At 47.3% G+C, this 17,650-nt stretch overlaps 1 protein-coding gene across 4 annotated transcripts in view; it reads right to left on the minus strand.

Moving 5' to 3' along the window:
• LOC147627761 (protein ENHANCED DOWNY MILDEW 2-like) overlaps window positions 1-17,650 on the minus strand; it is a 59,770-nt gene that overhangs the window by 13,737 nt on the left and 28,383 nt on the right. For 3 of the 4 annotated variants that reach the window (XM_086814719.1, XM_086814721.1, XM_086814720.1), the window contains exons 17-18: window positions 1,785-1,856; window positions 1,569-1,687 (exon numbers count right to left, since the gene is read on the minus strand). In XM_086814719.1, coding sequence (XP_086670845.1) covers window positions 1,569-1,687; window positions 1,785-1,856 — 191 coding nt within the window. The remainder of the gene's footprint in view (window positions 1-1,568; window positions 1,688-1,784; window positions 1,857-17,650) is intronic. The other variant, XM_086814722.1, reaches the window with a different exon arrangement.

Raw genomic sequence — 17,650 nt, forward strand, 5'->3', positions numbered from 1 at the left:
CATCCAGTACATCGAATCACCTCCAGGCATAGGGATCAAGGCTCCCATCAACACAGACTCACACTAGTCAACGTAGGTGTCCCATACCACCAAGATATGCCCAAAGTGGCCATCAATAGACTTGTCTACATCCATTTATGGACTAGCAAGGGTGATTATTGCTCATGGCCCACGTACTGACCATCATACTAACAATGCAATACCACAATAACCCACTCTATAGACTCATCCCACTTAATCACTTATAAGTTATAAATAGCTATTACTCATGGGAATATTACTTATAAGCCTTGATCCTTATAATGAACTTCTTTTCCTAATCCCTATGTCTCCTGACCTTCAAATTAGGACCTAGGTCACCTGATCCTATGATTAACAACAGGTACATAACAATAAAATCACAAAGAACCCAATGCTTTGCAAAGGGATTTGTTTCATTGATGCCTGCAGCTATGCTTTAGGGAAGAAAAAAAATAGTGGAAAGAGTGTGGCACAATGCACATGTCATAGTAAGTTCTAGCAAATTCACACCATCTCATGAATCCTCAATAACCTATCTCTTTACATGCTTAATATCACAAGATTTGGATTTAATCAAGATTATGGGTTTTGATTTATCTCATATGGTTATGATGGTGTTTCAATGAGACACAATTGGAACCCATGCCCATGTCTAATCCAACCTTGCGAAATACAAGCTTGGAAGATGAGAGTTTAGGCCAATACAGTGGCGCATTATGCATTCAATGTCACCATTTGGTTATCCGAATGGTCCACCCTTGGGTTGAGCTTTTAGCTCTTAACTAGAGCCCGCGGGGGTCAATGGATCCTTGCTTGGATCTTAGTAGCTTCTACTACCTGCACCTACTCATGGAGCTGCTACATTTTGAGAAACCCTAATACCCTAATCCTGAACAGATCCTAATTTACTGTTGTACACTGTACCAACTGTCACATCATCATTGGTACTTGCTTGTCGCACCCGCTGCCCACATGACTGTGCAGCCTGCCCATGCCAAGATCTTTCACAAATTGCCAAATTCGTGTATAGCTAGTAGAGTTTGCACAATTAGCCATTCAAAATTTAGGTGTTGCAAGCCTAGGTAGGAATGAGCTCCTTTAGCATGCTTTCCACTGACGTGTATTGCACAACAGAGGAAAGCTTTTCTGCTGAGTTGCAGAAGATTGAGCAGGAGAAAGGTGGATCCTTACATCTTCACGAAGAAGCTCATTCTTACAAAACCCGAGCATTCATTTCAGTAACCCCTCACCCGTCAAATACAGTCCAGTGCACTCCAAACGGGTACTACTTTTTCCCTGTCTATGTTAAGGGCACTTTTGCCCTTCAAGTCAAACGCCCTCCGGGCTGGTCCCATCCCTTCGCAATAGGAAAAGGGAAGGGGGGGGGGGAGAGAGAGAGAGAGAGAGAGAGAGAGAGAGAGAGAGGTGAAAGCACACCCACATTCTTTAGAAAAAGACCTTAAAGTTTTTTTCAAGGATGAACCCTTACATTTCAGTCCCTTCAAAAACAATCAGTAAACTTTAGAGGATGATTCAACAAAACTTACTTTTCAGTCTCCTTGGGCACAATCAGCACTATTAGCTTAGGCCTAAATTTTAGAGCATGATCAATAAATAAATTTGCAAGCTGCCCCTTTACTCCAAAAGGTGGATTCAATCCCATGATCTGCAACACAATCAAGGCCATAAGCAACAGAACCATGCTCAAAACCATCAAGCCACAATACATAAATCTTATTGTCTTCCTTCTCTAATAAACTTACTAGCCTATTTCCATCAACCAACTCATCTTGCTTCACTTGAAACCAATCCCTTTTTACGAAGTTGAAATCATTCTGCACAGATCAAAGAATGAGAGCACAAGTTAACAGCTTGACAAAATATCTCCATTGTCAAGGCTTGTACTTGTAAAAACCAATTCTTATATGGCACATTCAGAAGACTTGCTTCCTTCGCTTGTAAAGGCACAACGCTATATGGGACAAGACACAGATACAATACATGCGAAGACCATAAACACGAAGAAGTAGGCACCTCACATATAATGCACAAACTCCACAAGACTTGCAATACTATTTATCTAATGATTTGCTAGATTTGTACTTACATAACACAAGGGAAACAAAAATAACCCGGATTGCTCAACCACGATTTCAGACACTTCCCAAGGCACGATGCAAGGTTCTATTGCAAATCCTACACCAAACCCTTGAAAGAAGGCACGTCAATCCATGGGCACAAGCTACATTCTCAAGATGTTGCTAAATGGTTGAGACTCTGTTACATCCTTAGTTGGGCTAGGCCAATATAAACTATGGTTCAAGGATTGATTCAAGGACCAAGGGTCAAGGAGATGTGCTAACCTAGAATCGTCTACTAGGGTTGAAAAGCTAACCCAAAGTTAGGTTAGGTCTTAGCTGGACGTAGGGGCTGATAGGACCCACCTGCCACACATGTGAGAATCCTATTAAAGTTAGAACAATTCGCATCGAACTTGAGGTCGATGATTATGATAGAAATTGGCTAGTGACTCTTTCCAACCCATTGGTTTCTTCGGAAACCACCCTTGAGATTGAGGTCCAAATTGCCATTAGACAATTCCACGTACCACCGGAGTGCCTCTTGACCTAGAGCTACTCTTGGCTCTAAGGTCCAACACGCTCGGTAGATGTCTCTATTGCGAGGATACCGTAGTCCAAACTTGGTAATTATTAACCCCCAGCTCTATTATTGATCTTTTAGTTGTTTTTAGCCACTAGTATGCTTTTCATTAACCTGACCCATCCAAACCTCATCCTTGCTAGCCCTTGGCCTCCTACCGTAGGTTCGGTACCTCGAACCACCCTTGCACCAGAGGTCAGATTCCCGCGAACTTGCCCGTCATCACTTATGACCCCAACTTCGTGTTCCATACCACCAAGCCGTTGCCACCCGCTGCTAACAGCTGCATGGCCATGAGATCTAGTGCACTTCCTTGGTAGCCCCAAGCTACTGCGTGGCTCCTTGATTTTGTTCCTAATCGGTGACCCTAAGGTCACTTGTATAGTAATAACCCCGCTATAAGTGGCCTTCTTTTACTTATAATAAAGTTTTCTTGCTTTATTTATAAGCTTTTAGCCATTAGTAGTCCTAGGCTATTAATTATAAGCTTTAAGCCAATCTAGACCTCTTCTTGCTAGCACCCTTAGCCCACGTGTGAACCCTCGAAGTCTCTAGGCCCATGGCTAAGCCTTAACCCTAATCATGGGTTAACCTTGGTCCCTAACCCTAATCTTGGGCCTAGCCCTGACCCTAGGTCAGTTGGGACGTACCAGATACCTGGATGGTGAGTTGCTAGCCACAGTCTATCACGATCATGCAACATGTTCGATGTTCAGGTCTATTGAAACCATGCTCAAGTAGTGTGAAGACCTTACATTGGTATCAAAGCCAGGATCTAACAAAGCTTGAACCGAGGCATGGAGGACGTACAGGATTGTGCTGTCACGAGGGTGTGCACGCAGGATGAAAGAATTTTTTTGCCCCATCTGATGGCTGGTTGGTTCGCATCTGCAAGGACCCTAATCAGGCCATGCTATCCTCGTGGTAGCCCACACACGAGCTGAAGCTCAGGTGCGCTTGGTCAAAAGTGGCATCTGCACAGCCTGAGCAGCAGCACAAGGAGGCCAGCACACAGCCCGGGTGGTGGGTGCAGCAGGCCACACAGCCAACAGCAGGATCTTCGATGATGGCCTGCAGAAGCAGCCAGGCCCCATGATAGTTGCACCTAAAGGTGGCCAAGCACGAGTCCAAAGCAGCCTTGTCCCCGGCAGCTAGCCCTGAGTGGCCACAGCCCCAAGGTCGAGGGCCTTTGGCTAGCCCAATTGGGACAGCTGGGCCAGCCCACAGGCAGCCAGCCTAAGCTCTGGCAGACCGGCCAGCAAGTGCTGTACACACCGATTACTGCACAGGGCAGCAGGGCAGCAGGGTGCACAAGTCCGCACCCAGGCCAGGGCTGCAAGGCGGACTGCACACAAGGAGGCCCAGCACCTGCACAGGGCAGCGGGCAGCCAGGCCAGGGCAGCAGGTTGTGCAGCGGAAAAGCGTGGATGTGCAAGTAGAGAGAGAGAGAGAGAGAGAGAGAGAGAGAGAGAGAGAATAAGGGTGAACTAAAAAAAACCAAGGTATTATGTGTTATTTATTAGAAAAGCAAGGGGCCACAATTTTTAGGAAAAGCTGACATTTAGTTATCATGTACAAATTAAGAAAGTAATGAAAAAGAGTTTTTGCGTACTTGATTTTTGTACGAGATTATGTTGAGGAAAATAATGTACATGTAAACACTCTTAGTAATGATAGACTGAAATTCTTGCAAGAGCACAATGATTGTTTTGTTGATGAGTTGCCACCCGTACGACCGGAAGATCATCGCATTGATCTTGTGCCAGGTAGCTCACCACCTAATAGCCATCAGTGCCCAGCCTCCCAGGCAGCAGGCGCACAGTGCCTAGCCACTTTTATCCATGTCTCAGGCATCTGTGGTCCTGGGCGACCCCCTCGTACCTCAGTGCCTTGCAGAGCTCGAATCGAGGGAGGGTGTTGAAAAAAAGGCTAAGGACCATGCTTTATAAACAAAGCAAAGAAATTTTGAAAAAACTAGAGAGAAAGCTTTTTATTAAAATCAGAAAGCCACCTTTTTAAGAAAAACATGAAGCTTTTTTTTAATCCAATATAACAAGGCTTATACTCTCATTGTTTTATATGCCTTCAAATCTCTCAAGGATCTCTCGCGAAGCTCTCCAAGTGCACGGAGCACAGTTTAGATGCCGGTCTTTATTAGGTTCTCGTTCACACGGGATTTACAAGCCTCTCTAAACCTTCCAATTCTTTCCAATCTGTAAATCCTCACCTTTTACTACTCCTTTATCCAAGAAAAGTACGCAAGTTTGACGGAACTTTATGGATTCAGAGGTAAGTATTTATATGGAATCAGTGGGCAATAACTTAGTGAAGACCTTACTATCAACGTGAAGTCGGTCAACAATGGTGACTTTGAACACGTAAAGCATAGTAGTTAGGAAATGCGTTTCCTACAGAGAAGGAAACATGGAAACGTTTCCTTGTAGGAAACGCGTTTTTTTTTCAAGAAAATTTTTTTTTGACATTTTTTTTTGCCCCAAATCTAACGTTGAAATTTGTGCAACTCTTTTGATAAAGTTTTTTTTTATTTCAGTGTGCCACTTTCCTTCATTAGGGCTGATTTATTTTGTATTGTTTATGGGCATTGGGCGATGACTGTTGATTCATCATGATTCATGTGACATGAACACTTCAAACTTAAAAGTTTTAACCTATGTAGTGTCATGTATGGGTTTTTTTTTTTTGTGTGGCATGGAATGATGGATGATTGGATCATGGATCATGGATCATGGATCATGGTCTTTGAATCATGATCATTTGACATTGATGATGGATGATTACATGGTTTTTGTTATTTGTGATTCAAAGACTGTAGGCTTCAAATTGATGTTTCTATGTATTCTATGCATTTAGTGTTATTTTGAGTATTTACATATTTTATACGATATATATTTGAAATTTTGTACATGCAAAAACCTGTAGGTAGGAAACTTGGGGCTGATTTTACGAAACCCGTTTGAAACGCGTTTTAAACTTTTAGGAAACCCGTTTCACACAATCCCCTTACTACTATGACGTAAAGCCACCAAGATGGCTTGGATTTTATCCACCACCAGTTGCACAGCTGCAAGCTGGTCAGAAGCGTGTTACCCAATATCCCGCAAGCAAGGATGCCGTCAAAGCATGCCCCTAATGGGGCGACCGGGAGAGCTGAGTTTTGGAGCACCATTAGGCAGTCCCTCCCCATGGCAGACCACTGGTGCCTAGGGGGGGATTGCAACATGCTGGAGGATGCAGAGGACAGATGGGGGGCAGCCAAGAGACCATTCATGGGCCGGAGCTCGCTGCCTGGGAGGAACTAGTGCTGCAGGTGAGAGGCCAGGATCCGTGGACTCTCTCAGAGTTTGGCAGGTTGCAGGGGAGTTTATCTTTCTCGCGCTCGGATAGACGGGCCACAGGAGTTAACCTTTCCCGCATTGACAGGTTTTACATTGATGAGTGGGCTTGCGATAGAGGTGGCACTGTGGGTATACTTGCAGGCTCCTCGTTTTCAGACCACTTTCCAGTGCTTCTCCAGATCGAGGACCCTACGAGAGGAGAGCGAGGCCAAAGCGTCCGGATTCCAGATTGTCTCATAGAGGAGCTCGAGATTGCGACCAGAGTTGAGCAGGTCTGGCAGGAGCTTCAGTTCAGGAGAGGATCGGCAGCCAGCGATCTTGACAGGGGTTTGCAGGAGATCAGTAGGATGCTCAGACAGGCTGCCCTGGACCGTCTGGAGGCTTTCAGAGAGCAGGAGAGGAGCCTGCGGAGGAGTCTAGCTTCCCTTCAGAGACTTCAGGAGAGGGATCCTACGAGCCCTTGGATTTCAGAGCAGATGGAGTCAGCTCGCACAGAGATCAGATCCATCGAGGAGAGGAGGGTGGAGTTCGATTCCATGCTCGGGTTTCTTTTTGGACACAGGCTGGAGACAAAGTGACTCGAGATTTCTTTGAGGCGACAGGGCCTCGCTTCAGACGAGAGGGTCTCAGGCGTCTTCGGCAGGCTGATGGCCAGGTAGTGGTGGATCCCCCCAGGGTTCGGGCGATCGCCACAGATTTTTACAAGGATCTGCTCTCTACTGAGCCAGCAAATGACAAGGTGAGAGAGGCTCGGGCGACAGTCTGGAGCTTCACGAGACCGGTTGTGCCGGCCCATTTGCAGCACTCCCTTCTCTCCCCCTTCTCGGATACGGAACTGGAGGAGGCTCTTCAGGCACTTCCTCGGGGCAAATGCCCAGGAGAGGACGGTCTCTCAGTGGCTTTCTTCCAGAGGTACTGGGGTCTCTTGCATAGGGGTTTCAGATTGGCATTCCAGGAGATCATGGAGACGGGAGACATGCCGGACAGCATGGCAAAGGGGTTGATTCACTTGATCCCCAAAGAGGGAGGAGACAGACTGGAGATTAGACAGTGGAGACCGATCACCTTGCTAGGCACGGCCTACAAGGTCCTAGCTAAGGCGATTAGCAGGCGGCTTCAGCCTCACCTTCCGGACATCATCCACTCCACGCAGACAGGCTTCATCCAGGATAGGAGCATCCTGGATAACATCTTCTCTTTCTGGGAGGCTACGGCTTTGGCTAGATTTCGGCAGGAGGATCTGGCAGTGCTCCTTCTCGACTTCGAGAAGGCATATGATCGGGTGGACTGGGCCTTCTTGGAAGGCACTATGGAGAGGATGGGCTTCCCCCCTCAGTGGATCCGTGGGGTCTCTGCACTCTACACATCGGCTCATAGCCAGGTGCTGATACAGGGCGTGCGCGGAGAGAGGTTCCAGCTCTCGCGCTCGGTGCGGCAGGGGTGCCCCTTGGCGCCCTTTCTTTTTCTTTTTGTGGCGGAGGCCATGAGCACTTTCTTGACGGCACAGGATACAGGTCTGCGGGGCCTCCAGCTTCCCATCCGCACCTCGGAGGAGCTCCTAGACTCGGAGTTTGCGGATGACACTGCTGTCTATCTTCAGGGAGGGGAGGAGAACCTCCGCCGCTTCGCCTCAGCCATGGACAGGTTTTGCAGAGCTTCGGGCGCTTTGATCAACGGGCACAAGTCGTGTGGGTTGTGGGTCAGTTCTATGCCCCCCCCCCCGACTTGGAGGCCAGTTGATGGGTTTCAGTGGCTGCCCCCCAGCACTACAGTGCGCTATTTGGGATGCTATGAGGGCATTGACATATCTCCGGAGCAGCAGATAGCCCCCCTTCTTCTGAGCATTCGGAAGAAGCTTCTGTATTGGAGTACCGCTTGTTTATCTCTAGCTGGCCGAGTGGTTGTGGCCAACCAGGTTCTGCTTGCTACCATGTGGTACATCACTTCTTGCTGGGCCTTCTCTCGGGCGTGCATTGGCCAGGTGCAGAGGCTCATCAGGAACTTTCTTTGGTCCGGTGGCGACGGGCGGCCCGCCAGGGCCAAGGTGGCATGGGCTGTGATCACTCAGCCGAGGGAGAGAGGCGGCCTGGGCATAGTTGATCCTATTTGTCAGAGCCGAGCTTTGCTTGGCAAGTTGGTGGTTCGTGGCCTCCTACCAGGCGCTGAGCCGTGGAAGGAGTTTCTTGTTTCCAGGATTCTCAGCCGCACTCCTTCTCTTAGCGGCCCCTGGACCCCAGCATCAAGTGGATATTTACAGAGCAGCGATCCAGAGGAGTGGGCCTTGGCTTCAAGGAGCGTTTTGCAGCTAGCCTTCTGAGGCCTGGGAGCATCTGAGGCCGTCACTCTTCCAGACTCCCCTAGGCACCGATGAGGAGCGCCTGAGGCAGCCTTTGATCTGGAACCCCTTGATCCGACTTCCCAGTGGTCATATGGTTGGATCGCGATCTCGCGTGTCGTGGGGCCCGTTGAGCTCCGGCCCAGCCCAGTCCCTAGACGACTGGATATGTTTTCAGCAGCTGCCTCTAGAGGTTCAGGAGAGGAGACTCAGCGGGATGAGGGGCAGAGAGTTGATGAGGCAGGACATTGAGGCGGCCATCCCCCGGGAGTGGCGGACTCCAGTACAGGACCCTCCACCTCCACAGTGGATGGGCGTCTTTACTCGGCATGAGGTCCTTCTAGCGGTCTGCGGCTCAGCAGAGAGAGTCGCCCCACTCACCTTCGAGGTGGGAGAGGGAGGCCAGCTTCAGAGGACCCGACTAGATTTGGATGAGTTCCAGGGTTGTATCTTTCAGAGGGTGCGGGTGGTCGGCTTTCATCAGAGACAGTGGCATGTAGACCCCTCACCGGCCTCGATAGGGGAGGACTATTCTTGGAGATTATGGGCTTGGGACAGCAGGCCTCTTATTCGCCTTCAGTGGGATCCAGGCGAGTGGCTTTGGCGAGATCCCTACTCGGCCCCTACCAACCCAGGCACCCCCTTTTTTCAATACACAGCGAGGCTGGGGCGGCGGATCCAGAGGCACAGGATAGCGGGCACCCCGGCGGCGGCCGAGCATTGGCGGCGACAGGGGCTCTCCCCTGCCTTCCTCAGGGACTTCTGGCAGCGCCTTTGGGCCAGCTTCCGGCCCCGGAAGGTGACGCTTTTTCTCTGGCTTACAGCGCATAGAGGACTGGCTGTGGGGGCTTGGCTAGCTTTTGGCAGACACCCAGCGTCCTGCCCTCAGTGCGGCCATGCACAGGAGTCGCAGCGGCACTGCTTATGGGATTGCCCACAGGCACAGCAGGTCTGGCAGCGCGCTCTCAGGATGGTTTTTGTAGGCTCGCCAGGTGAGATGATGGCGACGTGGGGTGCGGTGGCTTGGGCCACGGACAGCGGCCCGGCCCTTGGATACGAGGACGTCCCTGGCAGTGTGACCATCCAGGTCTCTGACAGGGCGATGGCGGTGGTTCCGATGCCAGACTTCTCTTCGGCAGTCTCCCAGGAGGGGGACGGGCACAGATGGGAGATGATCAGCAGCATGACGGCTTGGCACGTATGGAGAGACCGATGCAGGGAGGCCATAGACCGCCAGGCGACTCCACCGACGGAGGTCATACAAGCCCTCTGGGTGGACATCATTCACACCTTGAGAGGACACTGGGGGAAACTTCAGGGCGACTCGGATCGCATGAGAGGTCGCCGCAAGGCGTTCCTCCGCACTTGGCAGCCTGGCCCTTTCCTCATCGCGAGGGGCGAGGATGTCACTTGGCACTACAGGCCTCCAGTTTGGCTCTTCTCACCTCCCGCATTTACTACTAGGTAGCCCCCCCCCCAGAGAGCGGCCAGCCAAGGGGGTGGAGCTCCGGTGTTCACTGTGTTTATTATCCCTCCTTGTGAGGTGAGCTTTGTAGCCTTATGGCGTTTTCTCATTAACTAATAGAAGGATCGTTTTTCAAAAAAAAAAAAGGATGCCGTCAAAGCCCAAGTTGATTGGTGCTCCATGCCTTCGCAAGCAAATGACCATGAGGTTGTCAGTGGTGTTAGGAGAAGTGGTGTTAGGAGACTATCACTCAGTGGGATTCGAATTTGAATTGGCACACATGCCCAAGAATGGCTCAATAGCCTTGACTTCAGAGACCCGAAGCCGTGATGCTTGTTTTCAGGTACTTTTTTGTAAAACCCCTAATTCGTTTTTTTGTTTTTTTTCCTTTCTAGGTCTTGGCCAAATAGTGATGGAATCTAATTTGTTGCATGCTCTTACTTTTCCACATGAGTGGATGGTTCCTTTTTAAAGCGATCATAGTCACATGGGACACGAAAGGGGGACAGGGAACGGGGACGAAAAAGATTGAGAATGGCCATTCCCTGTGACTATAGAGTGACATGGGACGGGAATGGGAACGGGAAGACGCTGCCATCCCCAACATTCCCGAGTCTAAAAATGCCCATTCCCTGTGACTATGAAAGCGATGAAGAGATCACACCAAGCTTCACCATGAACCCTTGGTGTTAACCGGATAGCCACTGAGTGGCAGATGGCATTCACAGTCATATTAGGTGTTGACTTAACCCAAGACGGGACGCTAAGTTAGGCAGTCTTGTGGTGATGGCACTAACAGTCATATTAGGTGTTGACTTAACCCAAGACGGCATGCTGAGTTAGGCAGTCTTGTGGTGATAGTCAATCTCTGGGATGCCTGGGCCAAGGTTTCCGGATGGCTTGTAGACAACTTGGGGAGCTACCTGCAAGATCCAAGACACTAATTAGAGTGTGAACATGGTAGTATCTTTGATCCTTGACTTTGCATAGGTTAGATTGATCCTCTAAGTTGACCTAAGGTTTGACCTTAGTGTTCAAAGGAAATTTGATTGCTTCAAGGCTATAAGATATAGGGGGCAAAGTTGGCCATTCCACCTATGATCAAACGCTTAACAGAGGTTTTATGTGGGATGTGCTCTAGTGGTATGAGACGCCAGAGTGTGTTCTCATGTAGGATCTCCTAAGGCTTCATGGATTTCTTATCTAGGACACTCTATGCTTGGGCATTTTAACATGATAAGGGACTTTCCTGGTTGTAATCGTAGGGTGATTCCTCACACACTCTCCCCCTCCTCTGTAAGTAATATTGATGTATTGAAATTGTACATGAAAGAGAGAAGAAGTTTGGAACTTCTCACTCTAGGACTAAGTGCCTAAGACCAGGTTGCGAGTCAAAGATTTAGGACCACTTATCTTATTCTATATTGACCTTGTGGACATATGCCGGTGCGTCACAATGGTCAGATATACTCCAAGGTGGATGGATGTTCCATGAGGTTATTTTGATTCCAAGTTTTGGAGTCACGTGAAACCCCGCTTGTTCGAAGAGATGTCGCTGCGAACATATTTAAGGGTGGATTATTTAATACTTCCTTGTTTAGGGAAGTGAGAGAAGGGGTGGCATATGTTACTCAAGGTTAAGCTACTCAAGTTACTACTCATGGAGTAATGGACATCCGGAATGGTTATGTTCCAAGGGATTATTCAAAGATTAATAGATGACTCTAAAGAGTCAAGATTTATGTTCTTCGTTTAGTCCTAGTCATGGGTTGGAAAAAGAGAAAGATCAAGTCGCACATTAGTGTGTAAATACTCAAAACAAGTTTGGGACTTGGTAAAGCACATTAGTATTTACTGATAACCATTGCAAGGTATGACAAACATGGCCAACGAGGTGAGAGCTCAAGTGGTGAAGGTGTTTGCCTAGGACCAAGAGGTCTTGGGTTCAAAACCCCCCCCCCTTGGTGCTTCCTCGGCGACATCGCCTACGAGTGGATAAATAAGCGCCTACAGGCGGCCACCTATGAGCGGTGAAAATTGGTAACTATGAGAGGAACTTGGTCCAAAGGCCAATTGAAAAAAAAAAAGTATGACAAACGTGTTGTGCTACAAGTCTGTGCTTGGGTTGTTCTTGTGACTATCGTGCTTGTGATTGAATGTTCCTTATAGAGTACTATGATTGTTCGTAAGCACGATGGATCTTTTTATAGCTGAAGTCTTGTTTTGGGAAAGGTATATGCCAGTGGACTGAGTACATACTATGGACAGATGTCCAGCTCCAAGTTTGTGCTTATGGGTGTTCTCCTTAGTCATTCGCGAGGACGCAAATTAAATTAAGAAGGGAAGAATGTTACGTCCCGACCGACCTAGGGTTAGGACAGGGAAGTGTGCTAATCCAAGATTAGAATTAGGATTAACCCATGATTAGGGTTAAGACTTAGCCAAGGACATGGGAACTTAGAGGATTCACAAGGCAAGAAGAGGTCCAGATTGGCTAAAAGCTTATAATTAATAGCCTAGGAATAATAATGGCTAAAAGCTTATAAATAAACAAGGAAAGCATTATAAATAAAAGCAAGTCACTTAAAGCGGGGTTATTACTATGTAAGTGACCTTGGGGTCACTTATTACTATATAGCCTAGGGCTAATAATGGCTAAAAGCTTATAAATGAAGCAGGGCAACGTTATAAATAAAAGCATACCACTTATAGCAGGGTTATTACTATATAAGTGACCACAAGGTAACCTATTAGACATGCGATCAAGGAGCCAAACGGTAGCATGGGGCTACCAAGGAAGTACACTAGATCTCATGGCTATAGAGCTCTCAGCGGGTGGCAATGGCTTGGTGGTATGGAACGCCAAGTTGGGGTCATCCATGACTGGTAGGCTCGCAGCAATCTGCCCTTAGGCTCCCATACAAGATTTCATATCCGAGGAGCTATGCTTGAAGATGGGTGAATTATATGAAATACAACTGCATATTGTGCATGAACATGTCGTTTGTCATGCTTTGCACGTGTGAACTTGCTTTCGAGCATGGAAGTTGTCTCCATTTTATGCATGTGTGCATAATCCCATTTGAGGTTGACGTAGTGTACTGTCATGTGCACAGTGTGTATCTACCGTGTGCTACACGCACACAAGACTAGCTTCGAGGTTGGGGAAGCTTGCAACTAGGCAGGCTGATTGACGAGCTGAGTTAGGGATAGACTAACGGGCGGGCACCCAAGTATGGACGGGCGGGCACTCAAGTGTGGACGCCCGATGACCGGCCAAGAGCCTATAAAAGGGTGGCCAAGGTTAGTCATTAGTGATATAGAGTCTCGCGTGTCTTTGTGAGAGCTCTATGGTCAGGAGCCTGGATCTAGTGCAGACATGCACCTGCTTTATGCAACCGAGGCCGGTAGCAGTCTCGAGGCCCGCGAGGGTAGCTTCGTGGCGGTATGGGACGTCACGAGGTAGAGATTGGTCGGTACGTCTATCTAGTTAGCTCAGCTCGTGGCTCGATGGGGACAACCAAGACTTGTGGGCTTGCCCACGGCTGTCAAGGTTGGGAAGTGAGTCAAGCCTGCACCACCGTCATTTTTGTCTGGTTTGTTTGCAAATTTCGAGTCTTGTACCAGGAGCGTTCTACGAGGAGATCCTATGGGGATTTGACCGTGGTATCAGAGCAAGCCTAGTGAACGAGCAAGTCGGTAGGTAGAGAAAAAGAGGTCGAAGAAAAGGTATGAGTTCGAGAAGCTTGCTGTTTTTTCAGAGTATACTGCTGTTTCTTCAAATTCAGCAAGTTTCTTTGCATCGTAGGAACCCATGATGAAGGTTTTGGTCTTGTTTGAAGACAAAACAGGGTTAGGGTTAGGGTTTACAGAAAGCAAACAGGCGTGGAAACCAAGGTGAAGGAGTGAACACGACTGCTGTACTCTTCAATGATAAAAAAGTGAAGTACAAGCCACATGATAGTGACCCCTAAAGGATAAGTGTTCACATGTCCGGCCATAAATGTGCCGGGTGGACCAAAACACTTATAAACTGCATATACGTGAAAATGAACTAAACTGGGGGAAAAAACCTCCACTAACTGAAGTAAAAAGTGCCCCAGTAACCTACTGATGATCACTAGCACTCCTCTGGGTGCATACACAGCATAAAACCCAACAAACCCCCCTGGAGTGATATGTGATCACTGTACATCATCCACCAAAAGGAAACAAATTCAAAGCATTGCAGAATGCTTCAAATTTCGGACGTGGTAATGCCTTGGTGAAGATGTCTGCCACATTCTGATCTGTAGGACAGTAGATCAGACTGATATCTCCTGCCTGGAGTCTCTCCCGATAGTGAATCTCAATGTGTTTCGTGCGAGCATGAAACACAGGATTCCTGACCACAGCAATGGCACTCTGACTATCAGTATAGATAGGTGTAGGCTCCTCCACTGAAATATCCATATCAGTCATAAGACGACGCAGCCAAACACACTCAACAGTAGTAGTGTAGGCTGCTCTGTACTCTGCCTCACAAGATGAAGTGGCCACTGTGGTCTGTTTCTTGCTTAGCCAAGAAATGCATGAAGCGCCAAGGAAGAAACAATTCCCACTAGTGGAATGTCTGGTATCAAAATCACCAGCCCAATCTGAATCACTGTAAGCATGTAACTGCATGTCACCCCCCTCAGGATAAAGCAACCCAAGAGACAAGGTACCCTGCAAATAACGGAATACACGCTTCACAGCTTGCCAATGTGACAACCGTGGGCTGTGCATGAATCTGCTCAACTGAGAGACTGCATACTGAATATCTGGCCTTGTATTACACAAGTAAATGAGGCACCCAACAGCCTGAGCATATGTAGTGGCATCAAAGGAAACACTGTCATCTTGTAGTGACAGTTTCATCCCAGGCTCCATAGGAGTACTAATAGGCTTGCAATCCTGAAATTTAAACTTCTCCAGAAGTTTAGCAACATAACGTGATTGCAACAACCCAATGCCTCTGTTATCCCGCACAAACTGTATGCCCAAATAGTAATGTACAAGGCCCAAGTCAGACATGTCAAATGTCTGTTGCAGTATCTCTTTAAATGCTGCAATTTTGTCATCATTTGATCCCATGAGCAAGAGATCATCCACATAAAGACTGATGACCAGCAGATCTGTCTCTTCTTTCTTCACATACAAAGTGGTCTCTGATGGACTGTTCACAAATCCCTGAGTGAGTAGAAAAGCATCTATTTTTGCATACCAAGCTCGTGGAGCTTGTTTCAAACCATACAAGGCCTTTTTCAGCCTGCATACTTTCCCCTCATGACCATGTTCTGCAAATCCCATGGGCTGAAATACATAAACTTCCTCCTCGAGGTCCCCATGTAGGAATGCAGTCTTTATGTCCAACTGGTGAACAACCCAACCACGATGTGCAGCCAATGCAATGACACACCTAAGTGTCGACATACGGGATGTAGGAGCAAATGTCTCCTCATAATCAATGCCCTTCTTCTGTGCATAGCCCTTTGCAACTAGACGGGCTTTGTACCTGTCAATGGATCCATCTGCATGTCTTTTCAACTTATAGACCCATTTAGTACCAATGGCTTTCTTGCCTTTGGGCAGATCAACCAAATCCCATGTTTGATTCTTTTTAATAGAATCAATCTCATTCTGCATGGCTTTGTTCCAATGCACATTATCTCGTGCATCCACAAATGAATCAGGCTCATCATCATCCTGTAAACTGGCTGCCATAACCAGATTCAAATCCATGATGTGTGCATGCTCATTGGTCCTTGTCTCCCTACGAGTACGACCAGCAAGAGGACCCTCTAAATGGCTGTCCTGTAATGTCCTCAAATACCATCTAGGTATATGTCTGACCTGTGGTGCCTGCTGTCCCATATTTGGTTCAGCTTCTGGCTCATTTGGCTGCTGAATTTCTGCACCACCTACATCATTTGCTGGCTGTCCAGTATTCTCATGAGTTGGATCACCAACTGTGGAATGAAACTCCATGGGTAGTAGACCTTCAAACACATCATTTTCAGCCTGATTTGCCTCATAACCAGCCATGGATAATTCTGATTTTTCATCAAAAATCACATCCCGACTGATGAATATCTTCCTGGATAGTGGGTCATATAACCTGTAGCCCTTGCTCTCACGGCTATACCCAACAAAAATGCATTTTGTGGCTTTATCATCAAGCTTCCTCCTCAACTCTTTGGGTATGTGTGCATATGCAAGACACCCAAAGATACGAAAATGCGATACAGAAGGCTTGCGGCCATGCCAAGCCTCAAAAGGAGTAATAGAAACCAATGCCTTTGTGGGACATCGATTTAAAATATGACAAGCACACATTACTGCTTCCACCCAAAAGATATGTGGTAGTCTTTTTGCCTTCAGCATACATCTGGCCATCTCCATGAGTGACCGATTTTTCCTTTCTGCAACCCCATTCTGCTGTGGAGTGTAAGGAGTAGTATACTGATGTTTTATACCTCTACTCCCAAGAAAGGAATTCAGCACATGTGACATATATTCCCCCCCTCGGTCAGAACGGAGAGTCTTCACCTTGCATCCTGACTCTGTTTCAGCAAGTGCTACAAAGGCCAAAAATGCATCATATACCTGTGATTTCTATGTCAAAGGATAGACCCAGCATATACGAGAGAAGTCATCAATAAATGTTGCAAAATAAAAGCAACCACCTAATGACTTCGTCTGCATGGGTCCACAAAGATCACTGTGTATAAGTTGCAACTTTGCAGTTGCTCTTAGAGCCTGATCACGTGGGAAGGAAAACCTGTGCATTTTTCCCAAAATACATCCTTCACAAATGTGATCTGGAGGCTTCTCCATGAGAGGTAGATCTGTAAACATATTATGTCGCTGCATAAGCATAAGACTACCAAAATTTACATGCCCCATGCGAGCATGCCATAACTCCGCATCAACCATAGCTGGAGTAAGAGTGAATGCATGATAAGCAGACTGATCCACGGGCTGAAATGCATCCAACTCATAAAGTCCATGACATAATGTACCAGTAAGCATCAAGGTCAAGGCATTTGCTTTGTCTCTGACCATGCATTTATCATCATCAAAGTGGACTTGCATTCCACAATGTGCTAAAGAAGAAATGGACAACAAATTCTTCTTTATCCCTGGTACATATAAGGCATCTGTAAGGCGGAGAATGGAGCCATCAATGGCTGTAAGCTGAATCTCCCCAATGCCACACACTGGATATGAAGCATTGTTGGCACACTGAACAGTTTTGCCAACAGGGGCAGGGCCAACATGACTAAACAAATCCCTGCGAGATGTGATATGCTTTGAGGCACCACTATCAAAATACCAAGTACATGCATGCTCTGTCAAACTGAGTGCCTGTGAAGACCAAGAGGCATCATAGCTGCATGTAAAAAAACAGTAATCCCTGTCCTCAACAAAAGAAGCAGTCTCTGGAGGAGCTTTAGGAGCATCATTAACAGACATCCCAGCTTCCTTTGCCTTCTCTTTGGCAATCCTCTTCCTACATTCCGTGATGTAGTGACCTGGCTTCTTACAGTAATGACATTTTCCCTTCTTCTTGGGCTGTCCATCACCTTTCTTGGTATCCTGTGAAGAACCACCATCACCTGAATTTTGATTTGCACTCTTTGGCTGAGATTTCCCTTTCCCCTTTTGACCTGTAGTAAATGCTTGTTCAACATTTGTGTTCATATTCATATTCTTCCTCATTTGCTCCTCTTGTAGTAAGAGAGCAACAAGTTCCTGATACTTGAGGGGTTCAACAGCATTCCTCATGCT

Source organism: Cibotium barometz, chromosome 20 (genome assembly GCF_041138505.1).
Source record: "Cibotium barometz isolate CiBa-2024 chromosome 20, ASM4113850v1, whole genome shotgun sequence".
Classification (NCBI taxonomy): Eukaryota; Viridiplantae; Streptophyta; class Polypodiopsida; order Cyatheales; family Cibotiaceae; genus Cibotium; species Cibotium barometz.